General features: G+C 54.1%; 2 protein-coding genes across 4 annotated transcripts; one reads left to right on the top strand and one right to left on the bottom strand.

Moving 5' to 3' along the window:
- Window positions 1-998: 998 nt before the first annotated feature.
- LOC122391515 (N-acetylglucosamine-6-sulfatase-like) lies at window positions 999-19,586 on the bottom strand. Of its 3 annotated transcripts, none has more exons than XM_043385524.1 (8): window positions 19,461-19,586; window positions 12,252-12,376; window positions 11,784-11,843; window positions 10,683-10,886; window positions 4,416-4,580; window positions 3,892-4,062; window positions 2,024-2,225; window positions 999-1,194 (listed from the first exon to the last, which is right to left on the bottom strand). In XM_043385524.1, exons 2-8 carry the CDS (start codon window positions 12,252-12,254, stop codon window positions 1,004-1,006), a joined length of 996 nt encoding a protein of 331 aa, XP_043241459.1. In that variant the 5' UTR covers window positions 12,255-12,376; window positions 19,461-19,586; the 3' UTR covers window positions 999-1,003. The 3 variants fall into 3 exon arrangements, with proteins under 3 accessions (XP_043241459.1, XP_043241458.1, XP_043241457.1); XM_043385523.1 differs by lacking the exon at window positions 19,461-19,586 and adding an exon at window positions 12,497-12,529; XM_043385522.1 differs by lacking the exon at window positions 19,461-19,586 and having other exon boundaries at window positions 12,252-12,584.
- On the top strand, window positions 5,628-10,341 carry LOC122391516 (receptor expression-enhancing protein 5-like). The gene is made up of 4 exons (XM_043385526.1): window positions 5,628-6,148; window positions 6,902-7,985; window positions 8,388-8,620; window positions 9,511-10,341. Exons 2-4 carry the CDS (start codon window positions 7,691-7,693, stop codon window positions 9,658-9,660), a joined length of 678 nt encoding a protein of 225 aa, XP_043241461.1. The 5' UTR covers window positions 5,628-6,148; window positions 6,902-7,690; the 3' UTR covers window positions 9,661-10,341.
- Window positions 19,587-25,210: the final 5,624 nt, after the last annotated feature.

The raw sequence follows: 25,210 nt of genomic DNA, 5'->3' as shown, positions 1-25,210 counted from the left end.
GCTAAAATCCGGAATCTGGTCAACTATGAGCCGAAAAGGGGAAAACACGCGTCCTACTCGTAACTGCAGTGCGGAAAGGCAAGGGTCAGACTCGAATCACGAACCGGTCAACACTGAGCTGGAAAAGTGGAATTGGGCCCGTTCGACATAGCAGTGGCGAAATGGCCACGGGTGCGACTATTTACACTGGGCTGAAATGGTCATGGTCCGACTGTACTGAGCCGATATGGCGTTTCAGTTCCGCCCAGAGAATTGCCAAATGGCTGCAATAGAGGCCCGAATGGCAGCCAATTGACACTCAGGCCAATCGAAGTGTACCAGACTCTATGTTGGCTATTGACGCTTCATCAAATACGTGAAAGCTACTCAAACAATGTGTCCTGCGTGGATATTTACAACTGTTCCCATCGATATCCCGCTCCAATGCCACTCAGACCCTGATCATCGTACCATCACAATTCACATCTGTCCCTACCACGTCCCCCCCCTGGACTCACCGACACGTTGGTGCCCCGGAACCGACACGGCTGCTCCACCGCCATGTTGGTTTCGCCGTTATAGCTGACCAGCAGGGCGGTGCGCGGCGGCGGCTCAGAGGTCAGTGGCGGGGGCGGCTCAGAGGTCAGTGGATCGGCCGTTACAGGCCCGGACTCGGCAGACACAAACTGTGGACGAATGAGGGCGGCGAGGAGTCTGGTCATGATATGCCGTGAGTGACAAACTAGAAAGCATCGCCAAATACGTTTTAACAGTATTTACGTTGAACAATACCTAAAACTAAGCGCACTTAAATCATAAAGAACAAGTGCGTCAAATTATCTGCAAACATCGATACTGGCCGACAAAAGCATATGCTAGCTAACATCTTAGTAAAAGTTGTTATAACTGACATAACCTATATAAACGTTAACATTCAAACCATCAGCCTTAAAACATGCATTGAAAGTCTGAGCCTCCAAGTGGCTCTTATGTAATTCCAAACGATGCCATCCACCGACCTCCATCAGTGAGACGCCGTCCATCTCGGGTCGGGGTCCATTCCAGCCAGCTGCAGCACTGTGGGCGCCAGGTCCACGGCAGAGACGGGCGCCCGCACCGCCCGCCCGGCCGGCAGCCGGCCGCCGCGCACATACAGCGGCACCCGCAGGTCAAACTCGTACGGCATCCGCTTGTCCACCGTCAAAGAGAACTGGCCTGCGGGAGGGGGAGGAACAGTCAGATGAGGAGAGGGTAAAACATGAGTGTCCACCATCAAAGAGATCTGACCTGGGAGCGTGGGGGGGAAGGTCAGATGAGAGGGGGTAAAACCTGTCCGCTCAGATTGAACTGACCTGGGGGAGGGGACGGGGAACCGTCAGACAAGAGGGTAGGGAAGTTAAAACTGCTCAGAGCAAAATTGCTATAGGAGATGCCCAGATTTTGAACATCAAATTACTGGCAGCCGAAGGTGACGACAGAGACCAACATATGATACAGTTTTATTCATTTAATACACACCTTTCCATGCTTCTATCCTCAGGATACGGAAATCCTTCTCCTCCACGCCGCAACCCCCTCCGGGCTGGACAGGCAACTTTATCTCATGCGGGCTGCTCCCTTGGAGCGGCACCGCTGCTCCCGAGGGAGCGCACCCCGTAGCCGGGTGCAGTGAGTACTGAGTACCTTGGGGCTGATCGGCCTGTCCTTCGGGATGGGCTCAGCCCCGGTGACTCACTAGGGTGCCTGCCCAGACCAATGTCTCCCCCTAATTCCTATCATCCTTCCGGCTCTGAAATGGTCTAATTGGACCGAAAGGGCCTAACCCAACAAAACAAAACAAAAATCATTTAATTACCGCAAAGCCAGCGAGAACTTTCAATACGGGTAAGCGCGAAGCGCAGTCCTTTGTATATTAGCGGGAAATTCAGAGCCTTAGCGGCCGGCCGTGAACGCGGGACAATAAACTGAAGTTATGAAAAGTGTGAAGAAGACACTCGACGACAGACCAGCAGCCGTACATGTCTATTGTCTCCTATCTACTGACCTAGGTGATATCCGTGGTCTGACGTGTAGATGAGGTATGTATCGTCCAGGAGGCCCATCTGGGCCATCCTCTCGGTCAGCGCGGCCACCATATCATCCACGGAGAGCAGCGTGCGCCACCGGTCACGGAACACGCCGTCCAGGGTCTGCAGCACCGGCTCCGGCAGGGGAGACGGCGGCTCCCGCAGCAGGCGGTGCTTGTCCTGAGGCCAGAGCGGAGGAGAGGGGTCAGAGAAGAGAGTCTCCATGAGGAGATGGCGACTCCCGCAGCAGACGGTGCTTGTCCTGAGAGCAGAGCGGAGGAGAGGGGTCAGAGAAGGGTCAGAGAAGGGATCAGAGGGGACGGAAACTCCCGCAGCAGGCGGTGCTTGTCCTGAGAGCAGAGTGTGTGTGGGGTGGGGGGAGGGGTCAGAGGGGGTCTGAGGGGACGGCGGTTCGTGCAGTAGGCGGTGCTTGTCATGGGGGCAGAGGAGCAAAGAGGGATCAGGGAGGGGAGGGAGACTCCCGCAGCACCCGACTGGCAGTGCCCGCTCTGCATCAGGGCGCAGAGAGTCAGAGGAAGGGGAGGAACATGGAGATGAATCGTTTTGGCGGGGCATTCATGTGCCTCATTTCAGCACAGGAACGCTCAGCTCACACTGTCCAGTACAGCTATAAATAGGAATACCCTCCACTGAGACAGCGCTGAGCCAACTGACCTCTGCCGGTCTATTGAAGCTAGCGTACCGTTCCGTGCTTCTATCCTCAGGATACTGAAATCCTTCTCCTCCACGCCGCAACCCCCTTCCGGGCTGGACAGGCAACTTTATCTCATGCGGGCTGCTCCCTTGGAGCGGCACCGCTGCTCCTGAGGGAGCGCACCCCGTAGCCGGGTGCAGTGAGTGCCTTGGGGCTGGGTGGCCTGTCCTCTGGACGGGCTCAGCCCCGGCGACTCACTAGGGTGCCTGCCCAGACCAATGTCTCCCCCTAATTCCTATTATCCTTCCGGCTCTGCAATGGTCTTGTCAGACCGAAAGGGCCTAACCCAACAAAACAAAAAAAAAAAAAACAAAAAAAAAGAAGCTAGCGGTATACTGGTTACTGACCTCTGCCGGCCTATTGAAGCTAGCGGTATACTGGTTACTGACCTCTGCCGGTCTATTGAAGCTAGCGGTATACTGGTTACTGACCTCTGCCGGCCTATTGAAGCTAGCGGTATACTGGTTACTGACCTCTGCCGGTCTATTGAAGCTAGCGGTATACTGGTTACTGACCTCTGCCGGCCCATTGAAGCTAGCGGTATACTGGTTAGTGGTTACTGACCTCTGCCGGCCTATTGAAGCTAGCGGTATACTGGTCGCTGACCTCTGCCGGTCTACTGAAGCTAGCGGTGCACTGACCTCTGCCGGCCTATTGAAGCTAGTGGTATACTGGTCGCTGACCTCTGCCGGTCTACTGAAGCTAGCGGTGCACTGACCTCTGCCGGTCTATTGAAGCTAGCGGTATACTGGTTACTGACCTCTGCCGGCCTATTGAAGCTAGCGGTATACTGGTCGCTGACCTCTGCCGGTCTACTGAAGCTAGCGGTGCACTGACCTCTGCCGGTCTATTGAAGCTAGCGGTATCCTGGTTACTGACCTCTCCCGGCCTATTGAAGCTAGCAGTATACTGGTCACTGACCTCTGCCAGCCTATTGAAGCTGGCGGTGTACTGACCTCTGCTGGTCAGTGCTGAAGCTGGCGGTATACTGGTTACTGACCTCTGCCGCTATGTTGAAGCTGGTGGTGGCACCAACCTGTGCTAGTCTATTGAAGCTGGCAGTATACTGACCTCTGCCGGTCTGTTGAAGCTGTCGGTGTACTGACCGGGGCATAGGTACTATGCACTGACCTCTGCCGCTATGTTGAAGCTGGCGGTGCGCGGCGCGCGTGCTCCTGGGAACAGGCGGGCGTACTGAGGCGCCGGGGTCTGCGGCGAGTGCGGCGCAGGGGGCGCCACCATCAGGAAAAACGGCGCGCCGCCGGCGGACCGGCCCCGCAGAAACTCCAGAGCGTACCGCGTCTGAAAGAAGGAACAGCACGCGCTTCACGGATGGGTTCATCATATTCATGTCCTACATGACGGGTGAACAGTGAACAAAACAGATAAGCACTCAAACGTTACTCGGTGGGATAGGAATTCGGATATCAGTAGCAACAGCAAGCATAACAATCGTGAACATAGTGCACATAGGTGAATCGTAGACGCTTAGCGTGCTTAAAATTTGCAAAACAGCGCTTGCGTATAACTTCCTGTATCACATAAATAGCGCAAGGAATCGAGGTCGAGCCACGCCGTCCTTATCCACACGATCCATCTAATTCGACTCCAAACTCCCACAACTCGGAGCGCCCTCCCTCTCCGTCGATACTCACAATGACGTCTGTGAGGTAGTCCTCCTCGTATCTGTCGCCGTGTCTCCGCGCCGTGCCGTTCACCGACAGAGTGTAGTTGTAGTAGCGCGAGTTACCCACCAGTCCGACCCACCAGTCCCAGCCGGGAGGGACGTGCGACACGCCCCCGGCAGACGGCTCGCCATACTGCGGGAGAGAGGGGGAGGTGAGAGAGAGAGAGAGAGAGAGAGAGAGAGAGAGAGAGAGAGAGAGAGAGAGAGAGAGAAAGAGAGAGAAAGAGAGAGAAAGAGAGAGAGAAAGAGAGAGAGAGAGAGAGAGAGAGAGAGAGAGAGAGAGAGAGAGAGAGAGAGAGAGAGAGAGAGAGAGAGAGAGAGAGAGAGAGAGAGAGAGAGAGAGCTCGTGCATTCGGTCCAAGGATTACATCAGTGAACTATATAGTGCCAGTGACATATATCAGTGATGTGTTTGTTCAACGACAACAAGTGGTAATCGTTTTTTGGACGCCGGCGCGTCGTCCCCTATCAGATATCGACAGTCTGAGAGCAAACAAAGCTGCCTGGCGCGCGTCAGCGGTAGTAGTCATTGTCAGCGCACACGTTCAGTTCAAACCACGGCCTGGGGACGGCTGTTTGCAGGGCAGGAGAAACAGATACTGGCACCGCGCTCATCTGGCCGGAGCTATTACCTACATGGCTTCAGTGACCCGAAATTTTCAGTACATGCATTGACATAACCGGTTAGCCGGATGATCCTTGCCAGTTGCCGAATGCCGGTACCGTGATTTTTTTTTTTATAGATTGAGCGCATGGTGAAACTAGGGTTACATTTGTATCGTTATACATAGGCGGCGGAACGGGGAGGGCACCGGGGCACCGTGCCCCCCCTTTGAATTTGACATTTTAACATTAGCCCTATGAGCGTTGCATGGAAAGAATGGGACCAAAAGTCGGCAGTGCCCCCCCCCCCTTTAATGAAGGTGTTCCGCCGCCACTGTCGTTTTACACAGCATTGCCTATGCTGTTAGTGATGATCCGGTAATGGAGTACGACGAGCCTGAATGCGCCTGAAACAAGCGTTAGCGGAAAACAAGCCGAAACAGTCCGACACTTTCCCGTACTCCGGGCGTCGGGTCGTGCCGCCGCCTGCACCGCCACAACTCTGACTCATCCGTCAGCCGGTATCGGCTCTGACGAGACGTAACTGCCGTATTATCAGCCGCCGCCGTAAAACATAACAAAGAAGTGTCCGAACTAGCACTGACAGGACGCAGACGGGCGCCCGGTGGACCCTCCTCTGGCGTCACACGCGCCACAACAAAGCCCAGCCCTCCCCGCCGGGCCTCGCGTGACCCATCCTTGGCGACCGCTCTGACAGTTTTTTAGGGTTTCTCAGTGGCCGGTGACCCGCTGTGTGACCTGTCGAAGTCGGCGCGTCGCCCGTGTCGAGGACGGGTGACCCTGACAGAGTTCACTGTCGGCGGCGGTGCACTGTTTTGTCGGCCGGCCGGCCGCGGTGGTCGCGGCGGAGTGGGGAGGCCTGACGGGGAGGGGCACAGTGGTATGGCAGGCTGGCAGTCCGCCAGTGCCGCCGCCGCGCCGCGGACAGACGGGTGCAGTGCTCCTGCCCGCCGTAACAAAGAGCCTGTCGTATAGTGTCGACTGGAGGAGCTGTCTGGTGTGAACTGCCCAGTGTGAACTGCCCGGTGTGAACTGGAGCTGAAGAGGCGGAGAATCGGACATACGTCTGAGAAACAGGTAAGATCAGGAGGAATGGGGCCACCGGTCAGCGACCGAGGGCCGGGGAGAGACCACGTGGAAATAGGCTATCTGTAGAGTGGAGACCACATTGTGTGACAGCTGAGGTTGTCGTGCTGCCTGACTATGATAAACAGACAATAGAGTGCTATGAGTCCGAACAGCTGATCGTTCTCATGAGTCACGGGTCTCATGAGCCTTTGGGTCATCAGCCGGCTAATTGCACTGGCTGGATATAGCGGAGAGCGAGGGGGAGCGACATCGGCTACATATGCACACTCGGGGTAGCAGCAGCCAGTGCTGAGCCATGGGAGCCCGATGGGTAGGGAGTGGTGGAACATCAATCTGCCCCCGAGTGTACCTAACCCGTCTCCAAGAGATAAATGAAACATTCTGTGATGCCTATGTAACTTGTCTTGAGCACTCTTAAATGCCGTTTAAACGATCTCAGACATGGCACTAAGAGTAGAGTGAGCGACTTATAAGAACAACTGACATCCGCCGAGCGACCGATGGCCTTCAGTGGGATCAGCAACAGAACGGCAACGGTAACCTTGCTTTGCAGCAGCGCGCTGTGACGCGGGAGCCCGTGTAATGAATTTCACATATCACGTTCCATGTATGATTTCAGTGTAGCTAAGAATACAAAACAAAGGAAAATATAGGGCGACAAAAACTGACCGACAAAGCCAGTAGCTGACGTCGACCTCCACTCGCGCTGCCTGTTACCATGACCGTGTCTTTGTCTTCCAGTTGGCGACAGTGAGCGGCGCTAATCCGGTGACAGGAACAGATCAACGGATAGCGGCCGAGGGCCATCGCACGGCTGCCTTCTGAACACTCAACCGAGCGGGGAAGGAGGGACGACCGCACGCAACACAACGTAGTCTGCGGTGGAAGTCGACGCAGTCAGTCTGAGCCCACCGCCGGGGGTAGCGCGTGAACTGCGAGGACAGGGCAGGACAGGACAGGACAGGACAGGACAGCTGGAGTAACGCCGTTTCATCTATCCGACAGACAGCACACCAGTCGACCACGAACCACCTGTGTCTATAGCGCCCGCAGCCGGTCGACAGTCGTCACTACGACGCTGGCAGCGGCGGTCTCTCCGACCGATAACCCGCACCTGAGCCACAGTGTCAGCGGTGACAGGCGGAGGGCACGCACCGCTCGGTCGGTCGGTCGGTCACCCCAGGGGCCGGCCAGCTGGCGAGGCGCCGCGCTCGGCCACCGCGACACTCGCGCGACCGATCGTACCGGCGCAGTGAGGGCGGCGGCCGCGGCGCGTCACGTGAGTTTACGGACGGCACAGGTGCGCCGGTGGGCCGACCGTCCACTGGGACATACCGCACGACGGTGGTAGCAAGTGGTGCCGTGATTTCACATCTGCAGTGGCTCGCAACACTTGATCGGGGACGTGATGTCTTTCTAAACACCACGAAGTGTTTGTGACAAAGTTCCTGTTATAAACATCCTAACCAGTGCGCGGATTTGAGCAGTGAACCCGAGGACCACAGGGACACGGGAGAGCCCTCGCCAGCCATGGGGAAGAAGGGCGGCATCTGGGGGTTTCTGCGGGGCCTGGGCCGCCGCGGCGGGTCGGCGGACGGTGCCCTGGCCGGCTATGTGACGGTGGAGCTCCGGGAGGACCCGGTGGACCCGGTGGTGGAGGAGCTCCCCTCCCCGCCCAGTGCCGTCCCCGCCGCCGGTACCGCCGCTGCCCCGGCAGAGGCGGTGCTCTCAGAGGCTCTGGCGCACTGCCTCAACACCTACGTCCGGCCGGCCGTGGCGCGACTGGGCGGCGACGACAGTCTCATCCAGCACCCTACCTCCAGAGGTGAGTACATCGAACGGTACCGGGAGGGCCGAGGCACCGGTGGCAGACTCCTCTGTGCAGGCTAGCATCCGTGAGAACAGATTCAATGAATACTTTACGATGCTTAGCCACTAGGCATGGTAGTCCAGGTCAGGTTCGTCTACAGCTCCGTTAGCAAAGCGGAATGGTAAATGTTAACGATGTTTATTGTTTACCGATATCAGCCTTCTTCAACTCATCTTCGTCTCATCTTCAGATTTTATTCGATACCCAAAATGGGACAATCATAACTCAACAATGTGGGAAAGGTTCAACTGTGGCTTCGATCAAAGGTTCAAAGGTGACAGGATGGATCGTTTTTTCTGTGATCATATTGGTAATAGCAGTCGTAACAGTCTGTGATTTTCTGTGGCTCTCCCACAGCGGTGCTGGCGGCCCTGGCCGGCTACTGGCTGCTGGCCGTCAGTAGTTCGCTGATCCTCCTGGTGGCGGCGCTGGCGGCGCCCGCGCTCCGCTCCGTGAGGGCGCTGGAGTCGGGCGACGCGGCGCGGCGGCGCCGCTGGCTGCGCTACTGGACCGTGTACGCCGTGGTGGCGACCGTGTCCATCGTCAGCGACCGGCTGCAGGCGCTCCTACCCGGCTACTGGACGGCAAAGGTGGGTCCGTGTAGGAACCATACCCTCCTACCAACAGACTGCAGACTCATACCCGGCTACTGCCTACTGGACGGCAAAGGTGGGTCCATGTAGGAGCCATACCCTCCTACCCAACAGACAGACTCATACCCGGCTACTGGACGGCAAAGGTGGGCCCATGTAGGAACAGCACCACACCTGACAAACAGACAAACCCGGCAACTAGACGGCAAAGGTGGGTTCGAACGAGAGAACCATAACCTCCTACCCAACAGACTCCTGCCCGGCTACTGGACGGCAAAGGTGGGTTCGAGCGAGAGATCCATAACCTCATATCTGACAGACTCATACCCGCTACTGGACGGCAAAGGTGGGCCCGTGTAGGAACAGCACCATACCCGATAAACAGACATACCCGGCTAATGGACGGCAAAGGTGGGTTCGAGCAGGGAACTCATACCCAACACTCAACAGACAGACTCATACCCGGCTACTGGACGGCAAAGGTGGGTCCGTGAAGAGATCATACCCTCATATCTGACAGACAGATTCATACCCGGCTACTGGACGGCAAAGGTGGGTCCGTGAAGCGAGATAGGGCTGAAAGATAAAGTCGTAACAGCAAGCCGTGCAACATAAGTACCGAGTATGGGTCACGACAAACTGGCAGAAATTCCACCCAAGATCAGAGGGATCACGGCTTTGTAGCCAGCCCGAGGCACTGGGGGGCCAAGGTGAATTTGAACGGAGATTAATGTATTGACGAACCCATGCGAAGGCGCTGGATAACCGGATCGGAATACATCCTGTGATTGAACACGTCAATGACCGCTATCCAAACCAGTGCTATCCAACTAATGAACTATGCATTATCAATTCAGGACAGCTGACCGACGCCCGCCCTCCTCCAGACGCTGCTGCTGCTGTGGTGTGCCGCGCCGTACCCCTGGCACGGCTCCGACTACGTCTACTACCACCTGCTCGTGCCCGGCTGGAGGCACCTGCACGACACACTGCACGAGCTCGCCGACAGTCCGGGGCCGGGCGAGACAGAGCAGTGAGCCCAGCCGCCCCGGCAGCCGAGACACAGCTGCAGGACCGCGCCGAGTCGGGGAGCGGGAGCGAGCAGCAGATACTGATTATGGGTGGATAGGGTATTACACAATACACGCCGAGGGCTTTCGTCATTTTCGGTAGATGTGGATTGTAGAACATCGCGGAATATTGTGCCGTGGTTGACGATAAATGTTGCGAGCCGTATTATCATTGGAATGTCGTTATTTCTGACAAAATCATTGAAGGGACGTGAATTGTGATCGTCTACGTCGCCACTTGAAGCCATTGCTACATGTTTTGCCGTCCCAGCAGCTGAGGCCTATGCCTCCGTATCGCCTACGTTTGCCGATCTGTGCTGGAATATCGGACCGAGATGTACTGAAGCGATACTATTCGGTGCAATGGGTAACCAGCACCAGTGGTCTATTAGTGCACGAGGTGCAGTGTTTCAGGAGTGCACGCGTTGGCCGAATCTATAGACTTTTAACTATGGCGATCATTTCGGGAGGGCCGGCTGTGTGTCAAAGGAGGCGGCCATAAGAATCGCGATAGATAGGGTGAACTACATTACATTTATGTGCTGCTCGGATTGTTTTACACTACAGGAAAGTTCAGACATCCAAAGTGACTTTTGCAAGTATATTGCAAATATGTGCATTGTAAAAAAAAACTGTGCTTTACTAGAACGAGTTATTTTGTGACTTGCGAGTATTAGCCCCGAAACCTTGATATATCAACAAAAAATTGAAGGGTAATGCGATCATATCGTGTGAATTGTACAAAAAAGGGTGGTAATATATGTACTATATATCTGTCATAAACGAATAAGAGCGAGCTTGATAAGTTTGTGCTTTCATAGGAGCCCGATGGTTAACATTTTGAACCATCTGAAACAACCGTCTCATCTAAAAAAACGCACTTATACCTCAATAACCATTAGTCATTACAAAGTAAAAGCACAATTAGAACTAAAAGTTAACAGGACAGTCTAGTCCCCGTCTCGTGCCGTTCCCCGTTGTCCGCTGACCTGGTTCAGGTACTTCCCGGCGTAGAAGGTGTTGTAGCCGCGCTGCCGGAGGAGCGCCGCCACGGTGCGCGGCTCCGAACGGCCTCTCCAGTCGCTGCCGCAGCAGTTGCCGGCCAGAGTGTTGTTGCGGACTGCCGTGTTGTGCTGATACCGGCCCGTCAGCAGCGTGGCCCGGCTCGGACAGCACACCGGGGTCGACACGAACTGCGGCGGACGAGGGGCACACAGGGTAAACCACAGGGCTGAGGACGGGACGGGACAGGCGGACGTCCGCAAACGAGGCATAGATAGAGTATCAATACATTATCAAACAATCCTATCTAAAATCGAGTTCTAATGGGGGTAACGGCTCTATGAACCCCTTTGCAGTTGCCAATTACCTCGAAGTTCCACCGACCCGTTCATCCGCTATCACATGCCTATTATCCTTTTGCCTCCAAAGGTAAATTTCGTTAGGATGTAAGCCGCTTGTCGAAATCGACCTCAAATTATACGGAATGTGTCCTGTCCTGATTTCATCTCATGGGCAGGGGAGGAGCACCCAGTGGCGGATCCAGGGGGGGGGGGGCAAAATGGGCATTTGCCCCTCCCAAACGGCATAATTGTAACATTACGCCTATGGACGAGGCATGGAAAGAATCGATAAATTGTTATTGTTTGCCCCCCCCCCCAAACTCTGAGCTGGATCCGCCTCTGCTCTGGGAGCGACTATCGTTCACAGTCCTGCAATCCCCATCTGCTGCGTCCCGCACAATCTGTGTCGATCGAGAGAGCGCGTATTGCCACTACCTGTACCGGCGAGCTTCCGTGCGGCGCACGACTCAACAGGCCGCTCCGAGCCTATACTCAGCTCGGAGCATATTATCCACGGGTCGCTCCGAGCCTATACTCGGCTCGGAGCGACACGCACTGCCCGGAATGGAGCGCCATCTATCGGGGCGCGCAGGCCAGGGACATAACCGAATACCGATACCAGGGCAGGCTCAGGTGTGGGGACAGACAAGACTCAACTCGCTTTGAGAGCTTTAAGAGCACTGATCACATCACAACTAGAACCACCAATCTGCATAGCCAAAAACGCATTCATAAAAGAGGGCTTACTGCATTCTTGAACTCCACGCCTCCATCTTGAAAGAACTTCTTAGTAAAACTCATGGGATGCTGAAAAGCAATCAGACCATATTATTGAGGGAAGCGCAAAAATAAGAGAAACTAAGAAGAAAAAAAAAACATTGTGGAGGCTGAACAATTGATTGCACATTTCACATAAAAGTTCATTGAGCTGAAATCAAAACAGAACAAAATGGGAGCAAAAAGTGAAACACTAACAGTAATCTCATATTTTCAGAAATAAAACAAATGAGTGCTACAAGGCACGAAGCAGGAGTAAAGTACCTTATCAAGTATCATCCACTATGCAGCATGCACATTAAATATAAAGGTGTGGTACTCAGTACCAACAGCTGCTTTGAGACTACCTACCTCCAAATAATTATTAAAAAAACAGCTCCAAATAACAACAAAGTAAGATCAAAACATCTGCTTCCAAATGTACTCGTATGTGCTTACCATTCCCTGCAGCACTGTATCTTGATCATCTGTTAGTATGAATACAAAACTTGGATGCTTTGATTTACTAGGAATTTGTCTTAAATTGTTTTCTAAGTAAAACAAGTTTAATTGAAATATGGTGACTGGAATGGCACAAAATATTGTAAAAAGCAGCATATGATAAGAACTTAAACACATATTTGATGAAACTTTTCAAGAACTTATTTCAGAAAGCAAGGCCGAAGTATACCTAGGCAAGGTACCATCCAAGTGCATGAAGCTCTGGAAACAAGCAAACAAATCAAAATTATGCATCAATTACCAAGCTGAATGCAATATCAGTACAGTGGAATCCGCTTAATAAATCCACCTTGATGACAAGGTGTTTTGGATTTATTAAGCTGTCGTACTGCGCTGTGGGTAGCGCGTGGCTGGACGGACGGTCCGTGACAACCTATTGATCTGTGGCTGATCTATTAGAGTGTCCGTCCGAGAGCCGTACGACGGCTGACAGAGCCTGGGGGTCGCGAACTGGTGTGGTAACCGTTACGCCCACCTGGGACGCCCGAGTCGGTACGGCACTTGCGGTGTCGTAACCGGATCGGCGGGAACCAGCAGAACGCTGTTGGACCGGCGGTGAAAGTCGGAACCGAGCACTCGCCCACCAGTGGGGCGTCTGGTCGAGCAGGTCTACCCGCTAAGGCAGCCTGAGCACGAACCAGTGGCAGGGTCCGATCAATGACCGTGGTCCGACCAGGGTGTCAGCGCAATGGCCAGTCAGAGGCGTCTTTAAGGGCGCGGAAGCCCACCTCGGTCGACTGTGGCCGGTGCAACCTAGTCAGGTCGTTTGTGTGAATCTCCGTGTTCTTCCATCGCCTCAGAGTAGCCGCTCTTCTCCAAATGCCCGAGCCGTTTTCTATGTGTATTGGTCTTGCAGCGAACAGCAGAGTCGAAAAACGAATTGACAATGTCGCCGAAAACCGCGGTCATATGCTGGCCGTCCCTAGTACTACCAATATGCCCGCAGGCGCGGCGAGAGACAAGCTCAACGTATGAGTCACCGTCCGGCTGCCGGGAGAGCCCCTACCGTGACCTTTGTTCACAGGCGTGACGTCACGACAATGGGCTCGTAAACGTACGGGCAGCGGCCGCCTCAGGGGTGCCGCCGTGACCTTTGCACGATATGTTCTAAAGCGTATGGCACAGCGGTTACTAGGAAGGTTGAGGCCAGCGGCAGGCCGGTTTACAAATAACAAACAAACTTGACGCGCAATTGACAACAGGTAACAGATTGATTAATAAAGCGGCGACAATTAATGAAAATGACAACATGAAATGACAAATCGCATAGATGACAAATCGCGTAGATGATCCCTACAGTACCCCCTCGCCAGACATGTCGCGGACAAAAGTGACATGGCGATATCTTACCGGAGGTCGTATGACGCGGCCGGAGCGGGTCGTCCGTAGTATCGGCTGAGGCTGCAATGGTGCAGCGTCAGCCCGAGCGACGGCTGCAGGGCGATTTGGTGCGTCACCGTAGATCAGAAGCTCCGGGCCGCTGGGCTCATTGCTGAGCGGTGGCGCGGCCGGCGCGGCGGGCCGCTGGACTGAGTACCGTGCGGCTGCACAGTCGGCAGGTCAGGCTGTCGATGACCGGATTCATCTGGCGTCTCCAGGAAGGCGGCCTTACACCGGTCGATGCTGATGACTTCCTTTTTCTGTCGACGGTCGATGGTGATGGTTTTGGTGGTCCTTTCGGTAACCGGGAACGGTCCGTCGTATGGAGCGTCCAGCGGGTAGCGGTGACAGTCCCTGCGCACGAAGACGTGTGTCGCCGTCTGGAGTGCCGTCGGGACGTACGTGGCGCGCTGGACCGGACGTGGGAGTGTCGGCCGCACCTGAGACATGGCGCGCTTCAGGTCTTGTACGAAACCGGCCGGTGATGCTGCTGAGGCTTGGCTGCTGATGAAGAACTCGCCGGGAAGCCGCAGTGAGGAGCCGTACACCAGCTCGGCTGACGTCGCCTGCAGGTCCGCCTTGATGGTGGAGCGTATGCCCAGGAGCACCAGCGGCAGCACGTCCGTCCATGACGTAGCCTGGTGTGCACGGAGGCTGGCCTTCAGCTGGCGATGCAGGCGTTCCACCATACCGTTGCAGGCCGGGTGGTAGCTGGTTGTCCGAGTCCGCTGGCAGCCGAGGAACCGCTGAAGCTCCGACCAGAGGGCAGACTCGAACTGAGCGCCGCGGTCGGTGGTGATGATGGATGGAACACCGAACCTGGCGATCCAGTGCTCGAGGAAGGCTCGAGCCACCGTGGTGGTGCGAATGTCTGGCAGCGGGATGGCTTCTGGCCACCGAGTGAACCGGTCGACGCACGTCAGAAGGTACGAGTGGCCTCTTGATGGAGGCATCGGGCCGACGAGGTCTACATGGACGTGGTCGAAGCGTTGCTGAGGCGGCTGGAAGGTGCCGACGTCGGACTTGGTGTGCCGACCGATCTTGCAGCGCTGGCAGGCGAGGCAGGTTCGGGTCCAGCGGCGCACGTCGCGATCCATACCGGGCCAGACGAACCGCTTGGAGACGAGCTTGACGGTGGCCTCGACGCCAGGGTGCGACAGGTCGTGCAGAGCCTTGGCGAAGGGCCGGCGCAGCGCCTCTGGGAGGACCGGCCGAGGCGATCCGGTGGACTCGTCGCAGAGCAGACAGAGTCCATCGCCGACCGGGATGTGGCGCAGGCGCAGTGAGGTGTCTGAGGCCTCGAGGTCTTCCAGCGAGCTGTCTTCGGACTGGGCCTTGGCGATGGCAGTGAAGTCGGCGAGCGGGGGTCGCGGCTGGGCCACCATCGAGACCGTGCGTGACAGCGTGTCGGCGACCACGTTGTCCTTGCCAGGCACATGGCGGATGTCAGACACGAACTGGCCGATGTAGTCCAGGTGGCGGACCTCTCGCGGCGAGTAGCGGTCGGACGAGGAGCCGATGGCCGTTACCAGTGGTCGGTGGTCTGTGAAAATGATTGCTGACCGTCCTTCGATGGCGTGCTTGAAGTGCCGGACGGCCAGGTAGATAGCGAGCAGCTCGCGCCCGAACGTGCTGTATTTCTTCTCCGCAGGTTGGAGCGTTTTTGAGAAGAAAGCGAGGGGCTGCCACTCGCCGGCGACGTGCTGCTGGAGGACGGCGCCCACTCCGCAGTCCGAGGCGTCGACGAAGAGGGCGAGCGGCGCGTCCGGGACTTGGTGTGCGAGATGTGTCGCCGTGGCCAGGGCGTCCTTGACGTTCTTGAAACGCTGCCGCGCCGAGTCTGTCCACGTGACAGGCGCTCTCGAGCGTTTTGCCTTGTGGGTGATTAAGGCGTGCAGAGGCTGCAGGAGCTCGGCTGCCTGGGGGATGAAGCGGTGGTAGTAGGCTACCATCCCCAGGAACCTCCGTAGCTGGGACTGAGTGGTCGGTTCCGGGAAGTCTTTGATGGCCTCGACTCGTCCAGGCAGCGGGCGGACGCCGTCGGCGTCTACCGAGTGGCCGAGGAACACCACCTGCTCCTGTCCCAGGACGCACTTGTGCCTGTTGACGACGACGCCGTAGGTGTTGAGGCGCTGAAGCACTTGGTCCAGGAGCTGCAGGTGGTGTTCGGCAGTCGGGCTGGCCAGCAGGATGTCGTCCAGGTAGACGAAGCAGCCCGGTATGCCGCGGAGGACCTCATCCATGAAACGCTGGAAGGTCTGTCCGGCGTTTCTGAGGCCGAACGGCATCCGAACGCATTCGTAGAGGCCGAACGGTGTCGTGATGGCTGTCTTGGGGACGTCGGCAGGTTCCACCGGGATCTGGTGGTAAGCCTTCACCAAGTCAATGGTGCTGAAGACGGTGCACCCATGCAGGTCGGCTGAAAAGTCCCGCAGGTACGGCAGCGGGTAGCGGTCTGGTACGGTGCGGGCGTTCAGCGCTCTGTAGTCGCCGCAAGGACGCCACTCGCCGGGTCTCTTCTTTGGCACCATGTGGAGTGGAGTTGTCCAGCTGCTGCTCGACGGTCGAATGATGCCTTGCTGGAGCATCTTGTTGAACTCAGCACGTGCGATTTGAAGGCGCTCCGGCGGGAGGCGTCGTGGCCGCTGGTACACCGGTGGACCCTTGGTGACGATGTGGTGCGTCACGTTGTGCTTCACCGGTGTTGGTCCAGGTTTTGGTGAGGTCACATCCGGGTACCGGGCGAGGACAGCTGCGAAGCGAGCAGCAGCCTGCTCCCGGACGAGACGAACTCCGATGGAGCACAGCCTTGACCGCTCGGCGCTGGCGCAGACGGTGCCGTCCCGCAGGAGACGCTGGTTGGCAACGTCCACGACGAGGTGATGTGCGGCCAGGAAGTCGGTGCCCAAGATGGGTGTGGTGACGTCAGTGACGAAGAATCGATGTTTCAGGCGGTGCTGCTGACTCAAGGTGACGTCCAGCAGGCAGGTGCCGTGCACCGCGATCGGTGAGCCGTTTGCCGCGACGAGCTGCTGGCCGACAGGAGCAGGGGTCAGCGTAGACCCGTTGGGCAGGCAGCGGCGAGGCAGCACGCTGACCTGCGCCCCGGTGTCGACTAGAAATTGCCGGTCCGTCTCCGTGTCCCTCACGAAGAGGAGTGGCGCGGCAGGAGGGGCGCCCGTGCTTTGCGCCATCAGCACGGGGCGCCTCAGTTTTCCGAGGCGATCCAGGAGCACGGCAGCTTGCATCGGCGCGCTTGGGCGCCGAATCGCTGGTGGTACCAACACAGCGTGTCGTCGTGCGGCGGCGTTGAAGGACGAGCCGGTGACGGGCGGCGTGACTGGCGAGGCGCCTGGCGCGGCCGGGAACGGCTGCGGTCGCGTCGCACGGCGTCCTCGAGTCGTCGGTTGCTGGCCTCCAGGCGCTCCATCTTAGCGACCAGGGAGGCGATGACGGTGTCCAGCGCAGGGGTTGCAGCTGGCGCTGGGGCTGTCACTGCAGCAGCGATGGGCGGTGCCGGCTGTGTGTACGGCTGTGCCGCGATCGCTGATAGCCGTGGGTCGGGTCCGCTAGCTTCCAGGTACCGGTCGGCCGCTTCTGCCAGTGCGTCAAGCGTGCTGTCGGCTGGCAGGAGGGCGAGGGCAGCACGGACGGGCTGCGGTAGCCGTTGTTGAAATAGGGTACGGAAGAGCTCCGTATCAACCGGGGCGTCCCCGGCTGCGGCAAGCTCGTTGCGCATTGAGCGCAACAGCGCCGTCGGCTTCTGATCGCCGAGCTGCTGGCGGCCGAGCAGGGCTTGTAGTCGGTCGGCGCGTGACTGTGCCAGGCGGGCTTGGAGCGCTGCACACAGCACGTCAAAAGACCGAGATGACCGGATGACGTCCTTGACCTGGACGGCGATGTTGGCGGGGAGGTTTGCGACGAGGAGCTTAAACCTCAGCTCGTCGGAGTCGACCCCGCTGACGTCGAAAGCGCACTGCACCTGCAGTAGCCACAGGTCGGGCTCTTCCGGAGAGTATGGTGGTAGCCGGAAGCTAGCCATGGGCCGATGAGTTGACTCGGAGGCTGAAGCTGGAACGCTGGCTGGGTCTTGAGCTGCGGCGCCGGACTGTGCGCTGTCCGCCGGCATGACGAGAGGCTAAGGTTGAACAACGGAGATCACGTCGGGGTCACCAATTGTCGTACTGCGCTGTGGGTAGCGCGTGGCTGGACGGACGGTCCGTGACAACCTATTGATCTGTGGCTGATCTATTAGAGTGTCCGTCCGAGAGCCGTACGACGGCTGACAGAGCCTGGGGGTCGCGAACTGGTGTGGTAACCGTTACGCCCACCTGGGACGCCCGAGTCGGTACGGCACTTGCGGTGTCGTAACCGGATCGGCGGGAACCAGCAGAACGCTGTTGGACCGGCGGTGAAAGTCGGAACCGAGCACTCGCCCACCAGTGGGGCGTCTGGTCGAGCAGGTCTACCCGCTAAGGCAGCCTGAGCACGAACCAGTGGCAGGGTCCGATCAATGACCGTGGTCCGACCAGGGTGTCAGCGCAATGGCCAGTCAGAGGCGTCTTTAAGGGCGCGGAAGCCCACCTCGGTCGACTGTGGCCGGTGCAACCTAGTCAGGTCGTTTGTGTGAATCTCCGTGTTCTTCCATCGCCTCAGAGTAGCCGCTCTTCTCCAAATGCCCGAGCCGTTTTCTATGTGTATTGGTCTTGCAGCGAACAGCAGAGTCGAAAAACGAATTGACAATGTCGCCGAAAACCGCGGTCATATGCTGGCCGTCCCTAGTACTACCAATATGCCCGCAGGCGCGGCGAGAGACAAGCTCAACGTATGAGTCACCGTCCGGCTGCCGGGAGAGCCCCTACCGTGACCTTTGTTCACAGGCGTGACGTCACGACAATGGGCTCGTAAACGTACGGGCAGCGGCCGCCTCAGGGGTGCCGCCGTGACCTTTGCACGATATGTTCTAAAGCGTATGGCACAGCGGTTACTAGGAAGGTTGAGGCCAGCGGCAGGCCGGTTTACAAATAACAAACAAACTTGACGCGCAATTGACAACAGGTAACAGATTGATTAATAAAGCGGCGACAATTAATGAAAATGACAACATGAAATGACAAATCGCATAGATGACAAATCGCGTAGATGATCCCTACAAAGCGGTGGCTTCATTAACCGGGGTCAGTTATTTTCATTAAAAAGCATTATCGCAGCTGCACGTTCCGTTCCCCTGCAATACAAGCGTACATGCTAACACTCCTCATTGTCTTACTTATACCAATGAAAGTGGCCACGGCCCCAAGGCGGATTTGTGCAGTGGAGCCGCCAGTGTGTGTTAAGAGCCTAAGGTTCTTCAAGATAGTAGGGCCTCTATAACATTGATTTAATGTGGCACCCAAAAACAAGAAAGCCTAATCTAATTTATCTTTAATGAACACCTATGTACTTTTAAACCAAATCAACACCCACGGTCAGTGCTATACTGGTACAGCCCAAGCCCCAAGGTGAAGGGGATACAACAACAGTCGCGTTTACATAGGGATTGTTGCAAGCTTTATAGCTCCGCCCGTGACGTTGCAATATATGCCAATGGTGCTTTACAATTTAAAAAATGATGCTTTCTTAATCTTCCAAGAGCAGTTCATCGAAATTATCGCAAAATAAACGAGCTGTAGCCTCCTCGTTGTTGTTGTTCTGGGTTAAGGCGCGTAGCAGCTTGGCTCTTGCGTCCAACCTGTAGCCTCCTCAAAAATTGCTATGCTTACTTACTTGTGGTTACTTGTGGTGTAGGACGTATAGCCTCGTTGGGCCCAGAACGTCCAGTTCAAGTTGAATTGTCGTTCCTCGTAAAGTCGTTCCTTCACGTCTTGTGACTTGATGTAGAAAAATTGCTATGGTAAACCGGATGGGTTCGTATTTTGTATTTCATGCGGCACGTTTGTTCCAGATGTCTGATCATTTGGAAGCATATATGGTAGCGTGATCTTCGTATGAAAGAAAAGTTTTTTATCCTGCTTATGTTTTTGCCTTGCCGAATTGAAGCTTGGAGCACCGTTTCAGTTTGATCGTTCTTTAGAATTGATTTGTAATCATGGGCTGTTGATTCCCGGGGGCAGCGGAGGATGTGCACTCTCGTCTCTCACACCCTAAAAATCCTGAGGGTGAGCAAACAATCACAATCAGGATCTCTCTCTCCCTCTCTCTCTCCTCTCTCTCTCTCTCTCTCTCTCTCTCTCTCTCTCTCTCTCTCTCTCTCTCTCCCCCTCTCCCTCTCTCTCTCGTCGGTGCAGGTCGGTGCAGCACAATACACACTCTCGGGTTTCGCCTCTGCTTTCGCCCGCCGGCAATTGGTTGACTCAGCTTATTCTTCACCTCCTCAGACAGTGAAGGGACATGTTTCAAGAACCGAGAAAACCGTGGGGCTCATCCTCCCTTTGGACCAGAAAAGACCGGTCTTCCTCACAGAGGATATGACATCCTCTGTGAGAAGGTACTGCGTCACAAGCCAAAACAGGCCTGACCTGGATAAAACAGCCCCTCACGAGACCTGTCTTGTACTAACCTGGTCCTCTGACGGGCTACAATCGGCCGGAAGTGATGCGAATCATGCGATAAACAATTGTTAGAAAAAGGGCCAAAATACGTCGGGAATGAGATTTAACCCGCGCGGGGCTGGGGGGGTAAATTTTACCCCCCCTCGCGAATATTTGCGATATCTCAAAAACGGCGGCGCGTAGCGCCGCCAAACTTTCAGTACCTTTTCTTACATCAATTTGACACATTCCCTGAAAATTTGAGCGAAATCCGTCGGAAAATTTTTGAGATATTGACGTTTTAGTGACGTCATGTTCGCCATTTTCGCCTCAAAAACGGCAAAAGTTCAAACGCCGCTAACATCTTCATTTTTAAAGGAATCAAGACGTAACAAAAAAGGTTATACGTAATTTGACTTTATCTATCAAATGGCTATCTCGGTTTTTTGAAAATTTTGGATTTTGGCCTAAATTTTTTCAAAAAACTGACTTTTTTGGAAAAATCATTATAAAATCCAAAATTTTGAGTCTATCGAAAAAACCGGAATATATGTCAGAGAAGTGGTCTATGTGCACCTACATACCAAATTTTAGAAGAATCGGTTCAAAAATGTGGGAGTTATTCAAAATTTTATGACGTCACGACCAACAATTTTTTTGAAAAATGACTTTTTTGGAAGTTCTAGACCTCGTACGGAAACAAAAATAGCACCATTCGATTTGCCGTGAAAAACTGCATCAGATAGACACCTTTTTAGGCCTTAACAACCAACTTCAAAATTTGACCTCACTTGACCTGACCTTGACCTGACCTCGACCTGAAATTCATCCAGAGGTGGTCCATATCACTTATTGAGTGTGCCTATTGAATTCCATGAGTAAAATGACCCATAAAACATGTGTCGCACATGCCCTTTTCTATATTTTGTTTTTTGGTGACCTGACCTGACCTGACCTGACCTTGACCTTGACCTCTGAATGATATTGTATGCAACGAATATTGTCTTGGTAGCCTAAGAACACGTTTTGGGCGATCAGTCTCAGTCCATGACTCCATTCTTCGGCAACTACGGTGCAAGGCCGATACTGTAGAAACTTGCAATTTGTACCCTTGACCTGACCTTGACCTTGACCTCAAACTTTAAATTAAGTACATGTTTTTAGTAGTTCGTGATGAGAGCTTTCGATTGGCGTTTGAATTTTCCAAATCGGACCATTAGTTCGGGAGATAACAGGGGGGGTAAAATTTACCCCCCCCAGCCCCGCGCGTTCGGCTGGAGACCCCAGCCCCGCGCGGGTTAATGACCGCAAATGCCGTTTCAGAAATCAGATATGTTTAGAGTAGATTCAAAAAGTTGAATTCCTCAAACGTGTCAACTTTGATCTCAATTCGCGACCTCTAAATATCAATGTTTTTCCAAATCCTGTTGCATACATTATTTTTACGGGAAGGGACCCATGAACCACCAGGTGATGGCCAAGTGCCAACCAAATAGGTATAGAATATATATATATATATATATATATATATATATATATATATATATATATATATATATATATATATATATATATATATATATATATATATATATATATATATATATATATATATATATATATATATATATATATATATATACAGGGGCGTCGCCACGGATTTTTGAGTGGGGGGGTCGGGTTTCTAGTCTTCACCCGATGGGTAGGGGTGTTTTTTTGCCACACTTCACAGTTTTGTGCGTGCGTATGTGCTGTGTGCGCGTGTAACAAAGCGGCGCGCAGCGCCGCGAATTTTGGTATAACCTATTAGGTAGGTATACCTACCTACATCACTTGCGTAAAAATTATCACTGGTCACTTAAGGTCAGGTCGCCATGTCAAGTTCAGTTATACAGTATACCTCTATCAAACTTTCCCCTCTCGCCATTCTTGTAGCTTTTCTCCCATAACTTCGAAATTTGGTACACTGTATACCTAATGTATGGGGTTATACGTGTCAGCAATTCATGATTCTGAGGATTTACATCTATGATCTGGAGGCAGGTCAAATACGTGACCTCATCATTAGAAAATAATGAGAAATTATAAAAAGCACGAATGCCTCCTGCTTTGAAAATGTTCGTCAGAAACGCAAAATGCTAGTTTTCGGGACGGGCAGGCACCGTACCCGAACACTCATTTATCGGACGCTCTAGCTCCGAGGATTGACCTCGTGACGTCAGGCGCGCGACCGCGGCGGCCGGGACGAGGCCGGAGGCTCTTTCGCTCACTGGACGGCGCGCCGAGCGGTCGCGACCAGCATCCCACCCCCACCTCGACTGCCACCTGTGTATACTGTATTGTATATAATGTATAGCGCGATGCTGTAAATGTACGCTATGCCATGTTTTATGAAGACTGTATCTGTATATGGTAAGCAGTCCCATGCGGGCACGCTCGTCTGCATACGTTTCAACGATTTCAGAGTTATCTCATATCTGTCATTTGCGGAAAATGGATTCCTGTTTGGTCCGTCATTTTCGGAAGGTATTCGCCAAGGAGCGAATACCTTCCGAAATCTTCTTGTGTTATATCTTCTGGGCGGGTCACCTCACAAAGGCTGGCTTTGTGACTGACCATTGTGTTGCCTCATGCCTGACGAATACAATCCCTGAACACGCGCCAGCCTTTTCCTCGGGAGCGAGACGGCGGATAAATATCTTTGGAGCCATGACAAATCAGCTCATCATTGCCAGGGACAGGGTGCAACTTATGGCGAGTGATGACTCGAAAGGTCATTAGTGGAAATGTCCATCGATGGCCACCAGCATTTTTTTCTACAACTTTTGACGAAGACGCGGTAGAGCGATGACAGCACCTGGAAGGTGCTGTCATCGGTTCAGCTCAACAACACGAATCAGCTCAACAACACGAATCCATTCATATGCAGCAGGAGGTCCTTTTTCGATCAGGACATAACGTTGACCTGAGGTCGTTTTAACGTTAATTCTGAATGGTCAAATTTTAAATCATGTGACGCGTCTCAAAGAGATAAACACAGTGGTGACAAGACAACATATGTAAATACCATACAAACTCACGGAATCTAAAGTTATTGCAAAGCAAATGTTTCGGCAGAATCTGTCCAGTTAGCTGTTTGCCTTCTATGGGCAAAACATAGACCTGAGATGAAATCTGACCCGAAGCTAGCGAAAGAGCGTTGAAAGAGCTATCAAACATGTTTTCTGCTTCACTGTAGCCCTTCTATTGGTGGGCTCCCAGTCGCTAACTTATTACGGAGCGAGCGAAGCGAGCGTAGTCTTTCCTTAGATTAACGGAAATTTCTGAGTATGAGCGGCCGGCCGTGCGGACGCTTTTGCGAGGCTTATATCTCGGCAACCACTTGACCGATTTACACGCGGTAATTTTTGTAGGGTAGCTTCATTCCTTCTACCAAGTATTGAACTGTTCCCGATGCATGTGGGTGACCCCTTATGCACGTGCCACGTGCAAAACGAAGAGGTGTCAGTTTTGTAATTGTTGCAATATCTCGGTAACTACTTGGCCGATTGCTCTGAAAGTTGGCATGTAGGTAGGCATCCACTAGGCACTGCATATCCATGTGCCAGAGTTGGGGTGCTGCTGCACGTGCGCACGTGCAGGGGTCGTTTCCAGATCTCGAGAACGGCTGGACCGATGTCGCTCAAATTTGGTACACGGTTAGGGACCAGTTAGTAGGGTGCCGTGCACAAGTCAGTTGGGACCCATTTTGCACGTGCGCACGTGCGGGGTGCCGCTCCCAGATCTCGAGAACGGCTGGGCCGATTGTGCTCAAATTTGGCACATCGCTAGAAACTGGTCAGTAGGGTGCCGTCAGCACAAGTCAGTTGGAGGTGCCCCCTCGAAATTTCGCACGTGCAAGACTCACCCCCTCGCTCGCTCCGTTAGTCGCCCCAAAAGGCGCTATACTGGTAACGTATATACTAAAGCAGGGGTCGGCAAATGGTGGGGCATGCCCCCTTTGGGGGTAATGGAGCCCTTCCGGTAGGGGTAATGAGGGATTCTGAGAAAGCCTATCTTTTTAGAGTTTGTAGTTCCAGTGATGGAGCCATCGTGACTGTTGCATCCCAGGGTTCAAAGATTAGCCCAGGCCAAAGGCACAGCACACATTGATTAGATACCAATTTTCACGTACCTGCTCGCCTCACCATCTCACCCCTCCGTACAGTCGTACAAAAGCAGCTGCAACTTTTAACCGTCGCCCGTCTGTTGGCGTTTCAACAGCCGCTAACGTAAGGGGGAGGAGTCGATCGGACCCCGCGGCCTTTCGGACTCTGAGATGGAGCTGTGCATAAAAAAGACGAGCGTGCTACCCGTGAAAATAGGAAGCCGCTGCTGCCCATTTTTAAGGTCCTTGGTCATTCCGTATCATTCAAGAGGGCAATGACAAGTGTCGAGAAAATCGGGACCCGCTATAACTTCTTGAAGTGAGATTTTATGGCTCAAGATGATCTCCAGAAAAAGCTCATAAGCCAACGGTCATTATGGGTCCAGAGGCCAGTTTTGCCAACAGAAAAATAGCCCCCTGCCGGATTTTTTTGCCTAAAGATCGTTTCACACATGGAGCGTAAACAGTAAAGCCCTATCCGCTTACGAGCCCATCGCGTTTACGCTCCGTATGTGAAGCGGTCTTGATGCAAAAATTCCGGCAGGCGGTTATTTTTCTGTTAGTAAAACTGGTCTCAGGTCATGATATTTTCCGGGCTGGTAAAAAAAACAAAATGATGGGCTTGAGGGTACAATTTGGTCGTGATCCAATGCCTTTTACGTGAGCTTTTAACGAAAAACCACCCGCCGCCCCTATACGTACAAGGGTTAAATGGGATATAGCATAGGCGGCGGAACGGGGAGGGCACCGGGGCACCGTGCACCCTTTGATTTTTGCATTTTAACATTAGCCCTATGGGCGTTGCATGGAAAGAATGGGACCAAAAGTCGGCAGTGCCC

This window comes from Amphibalanus amphitrite, unplaced genomic scaffold (genome assembly GCF_019059575.1).
Source record: "Amphibalanus amphitrite isolate SeventyFive unplaced genomic scaffold, NRLGWU_Aamphi_draft 000441F_arrow, whole genome shotgun sequence".
Lineage (NCBI taxonomy): Eukaryota > Metazoa > Arthropoda > Thecostraca > Balanomorpha > Balanidae > Amphibalanus > Amphibalanus amphitrite.
Note: the sequence above shows the minus strand (reverse complement) of the source record. Positions and strands in the feature narration are given on the sequence as shown.